Genomic DNA, 14,333 nt, shown 5'->3' with positions numbered 1-14,333 from the left:
CCTAACACCAGGAACCTAGACAACAGCAAGGAGCACTTCAACTACAGGCTCGGCAGGTGCCAAATGACCACTGAATGTATCTTTGGCAGATTAAAAGGTTGAATTTTTGGCAGGTTAGATCTCAACGAGGAAAATATTCTGACAGTCATTGCAGCTTGCTGTACAATGCATAATAGTTGTGAAGTGAAGGGGGGAAGTTTCCCCCAGGGTGGAGTGCTGAGGTTGATCAGCTGGCCGCTGATTTTGAGCAACCAGATACCAGGTCAATTAGAGGGGCACAACAGGATGCTATTCAAATCAGGGAGGCTTTGAAGGAGTATTTTGACAATGATTTCTTGCAATGTGTCTTTATATGAGGTATTCAGCCAGGCAAAATGTTTACTTGCCGCCCTGTATGAACCCTATAATGCTTGATTCCTGAGCATTACTTGTACTGTGCAAATATTCCTTCCAATAGCCATTGTGTTTGATTGTTAGCACCAACTAATGTGCGTATGATACAAATAAAGAGTAAATTTGTATAAAAATAAAGTTTAATAACAGGATAAAAAACAAAATATTCGTCAAATAGGGGACATGGAAATGAGGAACAGTCTCTCAGTTATGGCTCTCACAGCTGAGTGTAATTCCAGCTTTCACTGTGAAAACAGCCCCTAGGGCAGGGGTCCCCAACACCCACATCCTGGCCCCTGGGAGAGCACCTGTCGAAATGCCGCAGTGGCATTTTGGCGAGGACACCTCTCGATGACGCTGCTTGCCGTCGACAAGTGATGTCATCAAGAGGTGTCGCTCCCGAATTTCGGCGGGGACGCCTCTCGATGATGTCGCTTGTCGACGTCAAGCAATGTCAACGAGAAGCGTCGCCGCCAAAATTTGGCGGCATTTCGGCGGGTGCTCCACCGCTGCAGTGGTCCTTCGGCTGGTGCCCACCAGCCAAAAAGGTTGGGGACCACTGCCCTAGGGGTTGAGTGCAAGGGTACAACTGAGAGAGACCAGGAACATGCACAAAATGTGGTGAGGGAGTTTGGGGAAAGCATGGAATGGAATTCTGTACTGGCTGCAGGGGGACTCATGCATGGATGTGCTCTGACTGAAGCATAATGAGGGACTTGAGCATCTCTGTCTGGTCCTCCAGTAGCTTAATCATCCACTCCTGTCCCTCTCTCCTTTCCAGGCTATCCAGCCTGATATTTTCATTAATTGTCTCTCTCCATGTTCTTGTTTCAGTATCTGCTGTAGCTGTTGACTGCAGCACTTCACAAAACATATCCTCCTTACTCTTCCTGGTTTGCTGTCTTATCTGAAGCAGGTACTCTGCTGTTGTGGTACTGTGTCCAGTTTTGGGCCCCACACTACACAAAGGATGTGGAAAAATTGGAAAGAGTCCAGTGGAGGGCAACAAAAATGATTAGGGGGCTGAAGCACATGACCTACGAGGAGAGGCTGAGGGAACTGGGATTATTTAGTCTGCAGAAGAGAAGAGTGGGGGGTGGGATTTGATAGCAGCCTTCAATTACCTGAAGGGGGGTTCCAAAGAGGCTGGATCTAGACTGTTCTCAGTGGTAGCAGATGACAAAACAAGGAGTAATGGTCTCAAGTTGCAGAGGGGGAGGTTTAGGTTGGATATTAGGAAAAACTTTTTCACTAGGAGGGTGGTTAAGCACTGGATTGGGTTACCTAGAGAGGTGGTGGATTCTCCTTCCTTAGAGGTTTTTAAGGCCCAACTTGACAAAGCCCTGGCTGGGATGATTTAGTTGAGGTTGGCCCTGCTTTGAGCAGAGAGTTGGACTAGATGACCTCTTGAGGTCCCTTCCAACCCTGATATTCTATGATTCTATGATTCTAAGTGGGCACATATTCAGAAGCCAAAGAAGCAATGAACTGACACAGTATTGTGAGTGTGCTCACAATCGTGAATCACAAAATTTACACACACATCTATCTCACTGTCCCTTGGCTAGCATACAGCTTGGTGTGAGTCTGAAATATGGTGAGTTCGGTGGGGGAGGTGGTTAGAAAGGGGGGAATGGGCAAGAAGGAACAAGGGACCTGGGTGGTCTGAGAATGGGGTTCCTTCAAGCTCCTAGTGGAAATATTCTGAATATTGGTATCCTTATCCATAGGCGGAGTAATCAAACCCGATATCTCACTCCTGAGGGTAACCAGGGTGCAAGGGTGCATCTCTTTCATTCGTGCGGCTTCAGACTGTCTCTGTATACTACTCGCCTGTGTGCTGCTTTGGTTCCTGCAGAAATAATTGCCAGTTGGGTGCAGCAAAATTTCCTACAGTGGGGGGGAAAACAAGTTGGCTGATTGCAGAATATCTGCAGGAAAATTCCCTAGAGATCTCTTTGGAGGATTCCCAGGATATCCCGGTGTACATTAACAAACTTTTCCTCCACTGCGTAGCTGCATTAGCTCTGTTGTTAATTTCTTTTTCTTATCCTTCCTCTACTGTATAACAAAGTACATGAGAGCTCAATTTCCTCTCACCATGAAGTATCAAAGTAAAATGCATGCTTACCTACGCTCGCATCCTCTGCTTCATGTGCACTGGAGCCAGAGTGTTGGGACTGACTAGATCCTTCCAGAGTCAAAAAAAGGTCCCAACTCACCACATCACCGCTTGACATTTTCCTGTGTTCCACGTCCTCCTCCAACTCCACTTCCTTGTCTACCACTTTGTCCCTGGGGTTGACTCTGCTGGCTGTTTCCTTCTGTTTCTCCCCCCCACCCCACCCGAAGTATCCACCGGGCTCCAGGCGATGGAGGTGGAGTTGCAGCCAAGAGGGCATGCAGTTCCTTGTAGAAATGGCATGTCTTCAGCGCTGCACCAGAGCGACGGCCGGCCTTCCTTGCTTTCTGGTATGCCTGCCTCAGCTCCTTGATCTTAGCATGGCACTGCAGTGTGTCCCTTTCGTGACCCCTCTCCTGCATGCCACTAGCAATTAGCCCGTAGATATCAAAGTTCCTATGGCTGAATTGAAGCTGCGACTGTGCAGCCTCCTCTCCCCACAGACCCAGCAGATCCAACAGCTCCTGTGTATTCCACGCAGCTGGGAAGATGCTGTGTGCATTGTCCATGCCGAGCAAACAGGAAGAGAAATTTCAAAAATTCCCTGACCTTTAAAAGGAGGAGGGGCACATACCTGTGTCCCTTCAGGGCAGCAGAGTTCAAACTGAGATCAGAGTGGTCATGATGGGCATTGTGGGACACCTGTAGGCCAATTAAGGCAACATAAGCAAGTGCAGTGTGTCAAAGTTAGACTCAGGACTCACGTTTTGTCAGACCACTCTGTTTTATTAGCACAGTGCTCTGCTAATAATACCCAGATAATGTGAGCACCATGCAAGACACAAACTATCTTATTTATACACAGGGGCGGCTCTAGGCATTTTGCTGCCGCAAGCACGGCAGGCAGGCTGCCTTCGGCGGCTTGCCTGCGGAGGGTCTGCTGGTCCCGTGGCTTCGAAGCCGCCGGACCAGCGGACCCTCCGCAGGCAAGCCGCCGAAGGCAGCCTGCCTGCCACCCTTCCGGCGCCGGCAGAGCGCCCCCCATGGCTTGCCACCCCAAGCATGCGCTTGGTGTGCTGGGGTCTGGAGCCACCCGTTTATACAGATAAAAGGGCAGGAACTAAACAAAGGGACAAAGAGAGCAAAACTGTGAAATTTACCTTAGGCACAGCATGCATATCCTACTTCCTTACTAACTCTTATCGATCTAAGGCTAATACTTCACCAATCCCCCTTAAGTGGACCAATTGTTTTACCTTATGTCTGCATTCCTGACACCTGGATTGCAGCATTTCAGCTCTTTTGCTTAAAGGTACACACAACATTTCTTTAATCCTTTCTATTTTTACAATATAATTCATTCTACTTTCACAAGTGTCTACACTGATGCTGTGTCACTCTAAATATGTCGCAAAAAGTTCTTTGCCACTCGTCAAGGTGGTTTTATTATGCCAGGGTAGCAGGGGAATTACATCGGCAGGAGGCGCATTTCAGTGTGTGTACCTCCACCCTTTTGTCAACGAAAGATGACTTTTGTCAACAAAACTGTGTCATGTAGACAAGGCCTTAGACTTGGTCTACACTACAGAGTTAGGTCGATGTAAGGGAGCTTATGTTGACCTACTATGTCAATATACACACTACTGCCTTGCCATGGACACCAACAGCTGATTTAATTACTGCAGTGCCTGTCGGACAACGTAGATTAAGTCGATCTAATTTTCTGTTGTAGGCAAACCCTTAACTCTGTTTAGAGTTGGGGCAAATGATACCATGACTCTGCTCCATTCTTATTATTAGGGATTTATAATATGGGATACACAGACAGGCTTCCATATTCTGTCCTTCAGAAACACAGTGCTTTGGGTTTATTCATTTAGGGTCATCCAACAGAGTGCTTCCCACTAATTTGATGGAATAGATCAATTGAGAGGGTGGGAGGGCAGAAAGGCTCTGAAATAAATGATATTTAAAAAATAAATTAAAATTTGTGCTTGTCAAATTTAATCTTGTCTCTTCAATTCTAAGGAGGTTTTTGGGTGTATATGTGTGGGTGTGGGTGTGGGGGCAAGTATTTCTAGGACTTGGAAATGGAGACCAAACAAATTTACTTGCATAAAGAATGATCTGTGTTTCCATGAGCAGGACATTCAGATCATAGAACAGAATATGATAAAAGGCATAAAAGAGCAAGAAGGGGAAAGTAAAAGGGAAGAAGGGACTAGAAAGAAGACGAGGGACAAAGAGGCACTATCACTAAATCAGAGCATCAGAGGGTACTGTACGTGGCAACAACCCCTAGAAGTATTGTCTCTGTATCTAAAAGCTGCTCAAAGGATCAGATCTATTAGTTGAGAGGCTGTCACAGACTTGTAAGACGTTTGAAAAGAACAAAGAGCTGCCTTGGGTTACTGCGCTACTGAGTAGCATGGGCTACTGAGACCAATGGACTGCAAGAACTGGATGACCAGGGGATGTTTCAGCTCCAGTACCTAAGGACTTGTCTAAACACAAAATTGCACTGCTAGACCCCCCTAGTGTGCATGCGGTTATACAGGGGCACAATTTCAGATTTTGGTAGGAGGGGGGAACTTTAACCATGATTACAGGGGCTACTTAGGCATCTGAAAACTTTAGCACTTCAACCAAAACCACACTGTTTTAGATAAACAGATTTATTAACTACAGAAAGATAGATTTTAAATACGTGTCATGCGATTAAAAAAATTAATTGTGATTAATTGCGCTATTAAATAATAATAGAATACCATTTATTTAAATATTTTTGGATGTTTTCTACATTTTCAAATATATTGATTTCAACTACAACACAGAATACAAAGTGTTCAGTGCTCACATATTTATTTTTATTACAAATATTTGTACTGTAAAAAACAAAAGAAATAGTATTTTTCAGTTCATCTAATAAAAGTACTGTAGTGCAATCTCTTTATCATGAAAGTTGAACTTACAAATATAGAATTATGTACAAAAAAACCCCTGTATTCAAAAAGAAAATGATGTAAAACTTTACAGCCTACAAGTCCAATCAGTCCTACTTCTTGTTCAGCCAATCGCTCAGACAAACAAGTTTGATTACATTTGCAGGAAATAGTGCTGCCTGCTTCTTGTTTACAATATCACCTGAAAGTGAGAACAGGTGTTTGCACATCACTGTTGTAGCTGCCGTCGCAAGATATTTATATGCCAGATGTGCTAAAGATTCATATGTCCCTTGATGTTTCAACCACCATTCCAGAGGACACGCATCCATGCTGATGACGGGTTCTGCTTGATAACGATACAAAGCAGTGCGGACCAATGCATGTTCATTTTCATCCTCTGAGTCAGATGCCACCAGCAGAAGGTTGATTTTCTTTTTTGGTGGTTTGGATTCTGTAGTTTCCACATCAAAGTGTAGCTCTTTTAAGACTTCTGAAAGAATGCATCACACCCCATCCCTCTCAGATTTTGGAAGGCACTTCAGATTCTTAAAGCTTGGGTTAAGTGCTGTAGCTATCTCTAGAAATTTCACATTGGTATCTTCTTTGCATTTTGTCAAATTTGCAGTGAAAGTGTTCTTAAAATGAACAACATGTGTTGGGTCATCATCCGAGACTGCTATAACATAAAATATATGGCAGAATGCAGGTAAAACAGACATACAGTTATCTCCCAAGGAGGTCAGTCACAAATTTAATTAACACATTATTTTTTTAACGAGTGTCATCAGCATGGAAGCATATCCTCTGGAATGATGGCTGAAGCATGAAGAGGAATATGAATCTTTAGTGCATCTGGCTTATAAATATCTTGCAACGCCAGCTACAACAGTGCCATGCAAACGCCTGTTCTCACTTTCCGGTGACATTGTAAATAAGAAGTGGACAGCATTATCTCCCATTAATGTAAACAAACTTGTTTGAGCGATTGGCTGAACAAGAAGTAGGACTGAGTGGACTTGTAGGCTCTAAAGTTTTACATTATTTTGGTTTTGAGTGCGGTTATGTAACAAAAAACCCTACATTTGTAAGTTGCAATTTCATGATAAAGGGATTGCAATACAGTACTTGTATGAGGTGGACTGAAAAATACTATTTCTTTTATCATTTTTACAGTGCAAATATTTGTAATAAAAATAATATAAAGTGAGCACTGTACACTTTGTATTCTGTGCTGTAATTGAAATAGATATATTTGAAAATGTAGAAAAACATGCAAAATATTTAATAAATTTCAATTGGTATTCTATTGTTTAACCGTGTGATTAATCACGATTAATTTTTTTAATCTTGATTAATTTTTTGAGTTAATCGCGTGAGTTAACTGTGATTAATTGACAGCCCTAATTTTAAGTGATTATAAGTAGTAGGTATAGAGACCAAAGTTGGTTATATAAGAAGTAAAGATAAATTTGCTGTCTACATTCTACAGCCTAAGGAAGATTTGAATCAGTCTCTCACCCTAATAGATGTTGCAGGCAGGTCACAGTTCTCAATACACAGGCTGGATTCCCTTTCCAGCCTGAGATCAAACTATGAAGTTCAAAGTCTGTGTCTTCCAGATGATCTTCCAGGTTTTGAGATGGAGGAGGAGAGAAGCCAAGTGATGATGTCACTGTCCCTCTTTTATAATTTCTTCCAGCTGCGAAAAAGATCCTTGCTGTGATGTGGGGTCAGGCAGTCCTCATTGCGTATGTGCTGTCTCTGAACAGCTTCTGGGAGAGTGGATTCTTCTTGATGGGCCATCAGTGCCTGTCTGGCCAGTGATAGTTGCTTCTTTGTTGTTACGGAAAGGCCAGTTGTGGGTGTTACCAACCTCACAACATATTTTAGTAACACATTTAGCAATACTTCATAACTTCTCATACAAGTATAGTACAAACAATTCAACAGGATATTAATGTTCAACAAATCAAGACATCTTAAATAATTCCTCACAAGGCATACTTTGTACAAAAAAATCACAATCATATCACAGTGGGGGTTCCTGGGTGCTACTTTGAGGTACAGAGTCTCACAGGGAGGGCAACATCCCCATATCCTCTCCTGTCTCCATAAATGGCGCCCCTGCAGTTGTACCAATATAAAGGGGCTTATACTGGTATAACTGCATCCACATCAGAGATTGCACCAATTTAACTATTTCAGTAAAAAAAACAGACCCAGAATTAAATTGGTACAAAAACTATGGGAACTAAGCCTTAGTGTCTATGACAGGGGTAGGCAACCTATGGCACAAGCTGATTTTCAGTGGCACTCACACTGCCCAGGTCCTGGCCACCAGTCCGGGGGGCTCTCCATTTTAATTTAATTTTAAATGAAGCTTCTTAAACATTTAAAAAACCTTGTTTACTTTAGATGCAACAATAATTTACTTATATATTATAGACTTATAGAAAGAGACCTTCTAAAAACATTAAAATGTATTACTGGCACATGAAACCTTAAATTAGAGTGAATAAATGAAGATTCTGCACACCACTTCTGAAAGGGTGCCAACCCCTGGTCTATGATATTGAGCTTACTGGAACCTCTTGGATGCTCAGCACTTTTGAAAATCAGGCAATGTATTTAAGGCTGGAATTGTCAAAGGAGCCTGAGGAGTTAGGTGAAGTTCCCATTGAAATAGGATTTGGGTTCCTAATTCCCTCAGGCTCCTTTGAAATCCAAGCCTGCATGTCTAAAAGTGTATTAAAGTGGTTGACTTTAGGCTCCTGTTCTGAAAATCTTGGCCTCAGGAAGCTCCACTGCAGGAACTATCAGAGGGGTAGCCGTGTTAGTCTGGATCTGTAAAAGCAGCAAAGAATCCTGTGGCACCTTATAGACTAACAGACATTTTGCAGCATGAGCTTTCGTGGGTGAATACCCACTTCGTCGGATGCAGGAACTATGTTATTTAGCTGATCCCATTCAGAGAAGCATTCTGTGAAGGGCAAATTCTCTGGTTTATGCTCTTGTGTTTGTCATTTAGAAGTGCAGCATAGCAGGAAGAGGTTCTTTCAGCACTTGCACAAACTATTTGTTAAAAGGACAACATTGCTTCCATCTGGAAGGATTTTTGACTTACTATTGCTCCAAGTAACATGAAAGCTAGAACTCTGATTTTCAGTTTGTTTATGTACTCCATTTGAGAGTACATTGTACACAGTCTGTTCCACAGGAACTGCCAGACCGGATCAGACCTGAGATCCCTCTAGCCCAATGTCCTACTTCTGATGCTTCAGAGGAGGGTGTAAGAAGCAGTAGGTAGATGTGAGGGTAATCTGCCCCCCACATTATGTCTCTTCCTAGTCTCCAGTAATTATTGACTGGCTGAAGTCCTAATGCAGGAGGTTTAATATCCCTTCCAAAAGTTTTGTCATAATTAATTATAACTCTGGACATTCTTGTTTTCCATATAAATGTCCAATCTCTTTTTTAATCTTGCTAAGTTCTTGCCCTCAATGACTTCCTGTGAGTTCCTCTGAGTTCTAATTACACGGGTTGTGTGAAAAAGTGTTTCCTTTTATCAGTGTTGCATTTCCCACCTTTCAGTTGAATTGAATGTCCCCTTGTTCTTATGAGAGAGAATAGAAATTCTCAATCTACCTTCTTTAAACCCGTCATTATTTTATGTAATTATATAATTTTATCATGTTCTCTCGTAATCATCTCATGATCTTCCAGGTGTTTTATTATTCTGTTTTTAATGATCATTTCAAACAGTTTAGCAAGTGCAGATTTAAAGGCTTTTTAAAAAAAAATCCTTCCTGCACCATTGTTGCCACACAGGATGGAAACCAGTTTCTTCCATTCCTCTCTGTCAATTGCTGCTTCTTCCAATTGCTGTATGGTGTTGAGATGGATTATTCTGCCCTTCCTAAGGTGTTTTGTTTTGTTTTGTTTGGACACCCTTGTTTCCTCACACCAGTTGCTTTCCACATGACACTTTCATGTGGGAGTCTGTGTGTTGGTATCCAGAGTACATGCCACAAATATGTCCAGTGTTTCCTTCTGATTCCGGTGGAAATGAACTGTGGATGATTTCTTCAATCTCTTTGTTGGTGATTAAGTCTTTCCAACCAATGCCCAGAATCTTTGTAGGCACTTATTTTTTGAAGGAGTCTAGTTTTTTTGTCTAATGTTTTAGTAGATCCCCAGCTCTCACAGCCATATGTTAACACAAAGACAAAAAATATGAAACAACAGAATGCTTGGGGGAGAGGACATCCTTTCCTGATGCCTACAGGGTGAAGCCCTGAAGCCCTGACTGAAGCCCTGAAGCAACATAAGGCATAAACTGGAAGGGACCTGAAGGGCTCCTAAGCCCTGCCCCCATCAGCACAAGCAACCCCATGATACAATCATATTCATAAATTTGTGCAGCTCTCTCTTAAATTTAATTAAGTTGTTTGCCCCCGCAGTTCCTTTTGGGAGGCTGTTCCAGAACCTCACTCCTCTGATGGCTAGAAACTTTCTTCTAATTTCCACCCTGAATTTATTCATGGCCAGTTTATACCCATTTATTCTTGTTCCAAGGTTATCCTTTACCTTTTAATAGCTCTTCACCCTCTTTGGTATTTACCTCTGATGTATTTATAGAACGCATTCATATCCTCTCTCAGTCTTGGTTTTGCTATACTAAACAAGCCACACTGTTCCTGTCTTTGTCATAAGATAGAACCTCCATTCTCCTGATCATCCCAGTAGGTATTCTCTCCACCTTTTCCACTTTGAATTAATCTTTCTTGAACATGGGTCACTAGAATTGTACACAGTATTCCAAATGAGACCATTGCCTTGTACAGTGCTATTAATACTTCTCTATCTGTGCTGAAAATGCCTCACTTGATACATACCAGGATCACATTTACCTTTTTGGCACCTATTAAGTTTTGGAGGTGAGGGGTGGGTGGGCGCAAGCCAGCCCATATCTAAAGGCCCCTTCTCCAATTGCCTTTTTTGCAGTTGCATGGCACTGGTGGCGCATCATCATCCTGTGATTAACCAACACACCCAGGTATCTTTCCTCTTCAGTCATTTCCAACTGATGAGCCCCCAGCTTGTAGCAGAAATTATTATTATTAGTGCATGACCTTGCATTTTGTAATATTGAATTTCATCCCATTTCTGTTAGTCCACTTTTCAAGATCATCCTGATTTTCCTGTATAACATTCCAGTCCTCCTCTGTATTAATGATGCCTCCCATCCTTATATCATCAGCAAATTTCACTCACAGACTCCTACTTTTTGTGCCACGGTCATTCATAATTTTTTTTAATAACATTGGTCCCAAGACTGATCCTTGAGGAACTCCACTAGTAATCTCCTTGCAGCCCAATAGTTCACCTTTCAGAACAACCCATTGCATTCTCCCCTTTAGCCAGCTTATCATCTATTGTAGTAGAAAGAGAGAGCCTGAGACATAAGGAGCCTGGTATGAGGCCTAAGGCCTTAAGTAAAGCCAGGCCCTGCTGCTATAAAGCAAAGTTAGCAAAAGTTAGGCTCTGGGCAAGTATTAGGCCCTGTTACAAAACATGCCTACCTACAGGTTCGGTGTCCAGAACATGAACTTGGCAAGAATACGGCTAGTTTTTCAAAAACACAAACACTCCATAGAAGCACTAGGCACTGGACACTTGCATAAACAGATTCCAGAAGGGTAGTAGTAGAACACCCTGATACAAAGTTATGGTATAAATACACACCCCAAAGATGATACAGGGACACACTAACGCCTTTTAAAGATAAAGTCAGAATGACAAGGTGATGGATAAAAATGTCTTCATTGAACCAACGTGTACAAGGTAATGGTGCTAAATAACCTCTTCAGAGGGGCAATATTTGTATTTGTTTGTATCAGTGTATTAAAAAAAGATCACAGAGGGGGTGTCTTTGTCCAGCCTAGGGGGGAATGGAAAGTTCCGCCACTCATTGAGCCTAGTCCATTGTCATGGGCATACATGTGCTAGTCTAACTGTAAACATTGATCTGGGGAGCTAGTGTAATGCTGGCAGACCCTGGTTGTTGGCAGGCAGGATTGAACTGGGGACCTCTGGAGCTTATTGCATGAGCTTCTAGTGCGTGAGTTACATACCTCCCCTAGCTGAGGAAGCACATACTGAGCTTCAGAGTTTTCCCAGTTGAAATCCCGGACGAGCCCCCACTTGTAATGCCGACAGACCCCGCTTGTCAGGATCAAACCTGGGACCTCTGGAGCTTAGTGTATAAGCCTCTACCGCATGAGCTAAAAGCCAACTGGCTGTGAACTAAGGCTGTAGAGCAGACTCATTTTATTTCCTCTCTTTCTAAGTGGTCTTGGTGCCATCAGCGGGGACAGAACACCCCACCCACAAGGACCGTGCTTCATCAGCAATTAGCCTGTCAAAGCACCTTCACCACTGAACCGAGTCTTGGGGCTTCTTGGGCAGTTTGATCAAGGTCTGTGGTGTTAGTTACCTGCGCAGAGCTGGTGTAGCACATAGCAAGAGCACACATGCAGCCAACAACTGACAACATCCATCTTACAATACTTGTACTAAACTCCATGTTTTCTAATGTATGTAATAATTAACTAATAATACTACATACCCAGTCATTCACCATTTTCTATATATGCATTTGATTTTTACTGCTAAGTGTAGTACTTTGCACTTGTCTTTATTGAATTGCATCTTGTAGATTTCAGACTAATTCTCCAATGTATGAAGGTCATTTTGAATTCTAATTCTGTCTAATTCTTGCCACTCTTCCAAGCATGGTGTTATGCACAAATTTTATAAGCATATTCTCTACCCCATTATCCAGTGATTAATGAAAATAGTGACTAGTACTGGAACCAAGTCAGACCCCTGTGTGGCCCCACTAGATATATCCTCCCGGTTTGACAGTGAACCATTGAAAACTACTCTTGGAGTATGGTCTTGTGATGATGTATCCCATAATGCTTTATGGGAATATGACATAACTGGAGTATGTTTTATGCTACATGTGCCATGTAATATATCTCTGTAAAGGTTATGGTTTACTGAATCTGTTCATCCTATTTCTACACATATATCATTTTTGTACTTGAAGTTATGAATATTGGCTGTATACTTGCTTGATTTCTAAGTAAGCTTTGTAAGGCATTTGGTCAGCTTCTTTAGAAAGGAATTTGCAAAGTTAAGTGCCCAATCAGAAGCACTTAAGGAACAATGCATCTTGGAATGCTCCAATCCACATAAGAAGTCTTCCCGGAAACATACAAGATACCATGTGGGCAATGGCTTCTGCCTGTAAAAACTGTGAGTCATGCATGGACATGTGACTTGCCCAGGTGACTCCAGAACTTCATCTTGGAGCTAAACTTTGCATAAGAGAGAGGAGGGAGTCTCCACCCATGAGAGAAAGTCTATTTAAACCCATGGGAGACCCCTCCATTTGGTCTTCAGCTGGCTAAAGAGAGAGCCTCCCCACCCCCAAGGATACCTGAAAGAAACTGGAACAAAGGACAGTCCCTACAGGGGGTGTGAGTGATTGCTGAACCCAGACTGGCAGGAGACTAGTCTGTAAAAAGAAGCTTACTGGAACTGCTGAAGTGTTATTTGTATTCAGTTTCTTAGACATAGACTTGCATGTTTAATTTTATTTTACTTGGTAATTCACTTTGTTCTGTCTGTTACTACTTGAAATCACTTAAATCCTACTTTCTGTATTTAATGAAATCACTTTTTACTTATTAATTAACCCAGAGTATGTATTAATACTGGGGGCAGGAGGGCACACAGTTGTGCATATCTCTCTATCAGTGTTATAGAGGGTTGGTTTGGCATTATTTGTTCTTAACAAATCCCATTTTGGCTATTACTTATCACCAGGTTATCCTCTAGGGGCTTACAAATTGGTTGTTCAAATAATTTGTTCCAATATCTTTCCAGGTATCAAAGTTAGGCTAACTGGTCTATAATTCCCTGAGTCCTCTATGTTCATGACTCAGGCCTCAGAAAATCATGGCCAAAATGAGACAAATTCAAATTAGAAATACAAAATGTTAACAATGAGAGTTTGTGAAAAGCATTCACCCAAGGGCAATATGGTGTTTTTGTCTTTTTTCATTTTTCTGTGTGAGTTCATTTGAGAGTGTAGTGATTTTCTCATTTCAATCACACAGTTGTTCTTTGACAGGGTTACAGACAAGTGGATGGGGGAAAGCAGAAAACATGATATACCTTTGCAGTTCCACATTAGTGAGATAAGGTGAGTGAGATAATATATTTTATTGGACCAACCTCTGTTGGTGAAAGAGAGAAGCTTCCGTGCTTGCAGAGCTCTTCTTCAGGTCTGGAAAAGGCGTTACTGCTAAATACAAGGTGGAATAGGTTGTTTAGCACAAGTAGTTAACACACATTGTAAGAGACCATGAAGTGGTGAGTTAACTAATCTGCAGGAGGGGAGAATTAGTGAGTTACAGATTGTTGTAATAAGCCAGAAATCCAGTGTCTTTATTAAGGACGTGTTTGTTATTCTTCATTCTTTAAATCATCAGATCAAGACAGGATGCTTCTCTGGAAGATATACTTTAGACAAACACAAGTTATTAGACCCAATACAGGAGTAACTACACAAAATTCTATGGCTTGTGCTACACAGGAAGTTGGACTATATAATGTCCCATCTGGTTTTAAATCTTTGCATCAAACCAATTATTAGCTCACCAACTATCCCTGCTATGCAGACTTCTTGTTCAAATTCCAGAGTGATGTTAAACCTTCCAGGGAGTTTTTCCCTCAAAGAAAGTGGGACTTTTGTATTATTTATTGTTATTGTTTTGTATAATATTCTTATTGTTTTGTAT

At 41.9% G+C, this 14,333-nt stretch overlaps 1 protein-coding gene across 8 annotated transcripts in view; it reads left to right on the top strand.

Annotated features, from left to right (window-relative positions):
- The window catches only part of FEZ1 (fasciculation and elongation protein zeta 1), a 162,836-nt gene that overhangs the window by 15,994 nt on the left and 132,509 nt on the right, over positions 1 to 14,333 (top strand). For 6 of the 8 annotated variants that reach the window (XM_044996817.1, XM_044996820.1, XM_044996813.1 and 3 more), the window contains exon 3: positions 13,664 to 13,735. The exons of the other annotated variants lie outside the window; for them this stretch is intronic. In XM_044996817.1, coding sequence (XP_044852752.1) covers positions 13,664 to 13,735 — 72 coding nt within the window. The remainder of the gene's footprint in view (positions 1 to 13,663; positions 13,736 to 14,333) is intronic. 8 annotated transcript variants of the gene reach the window in all.

Source organism: Mauremys mutica, chromosome 22 (genome assembly GCF_020497125.1).
Source record: "Mauremys mutica isolate MM-2020 ecotype Southern chromosome 22, ASM2049712v1, whole genome shotgun sequence".
Lineage (NCBI taxonomy): Eukaryota > Metazoa > Chordata > Testudines > Geoemydidae > Mauremys > Mauremys mutica.
Note: the sequence above shows the minus strand (reverse complement) of the source record. Positions and strands in the feature narration are given on the sequence as shown.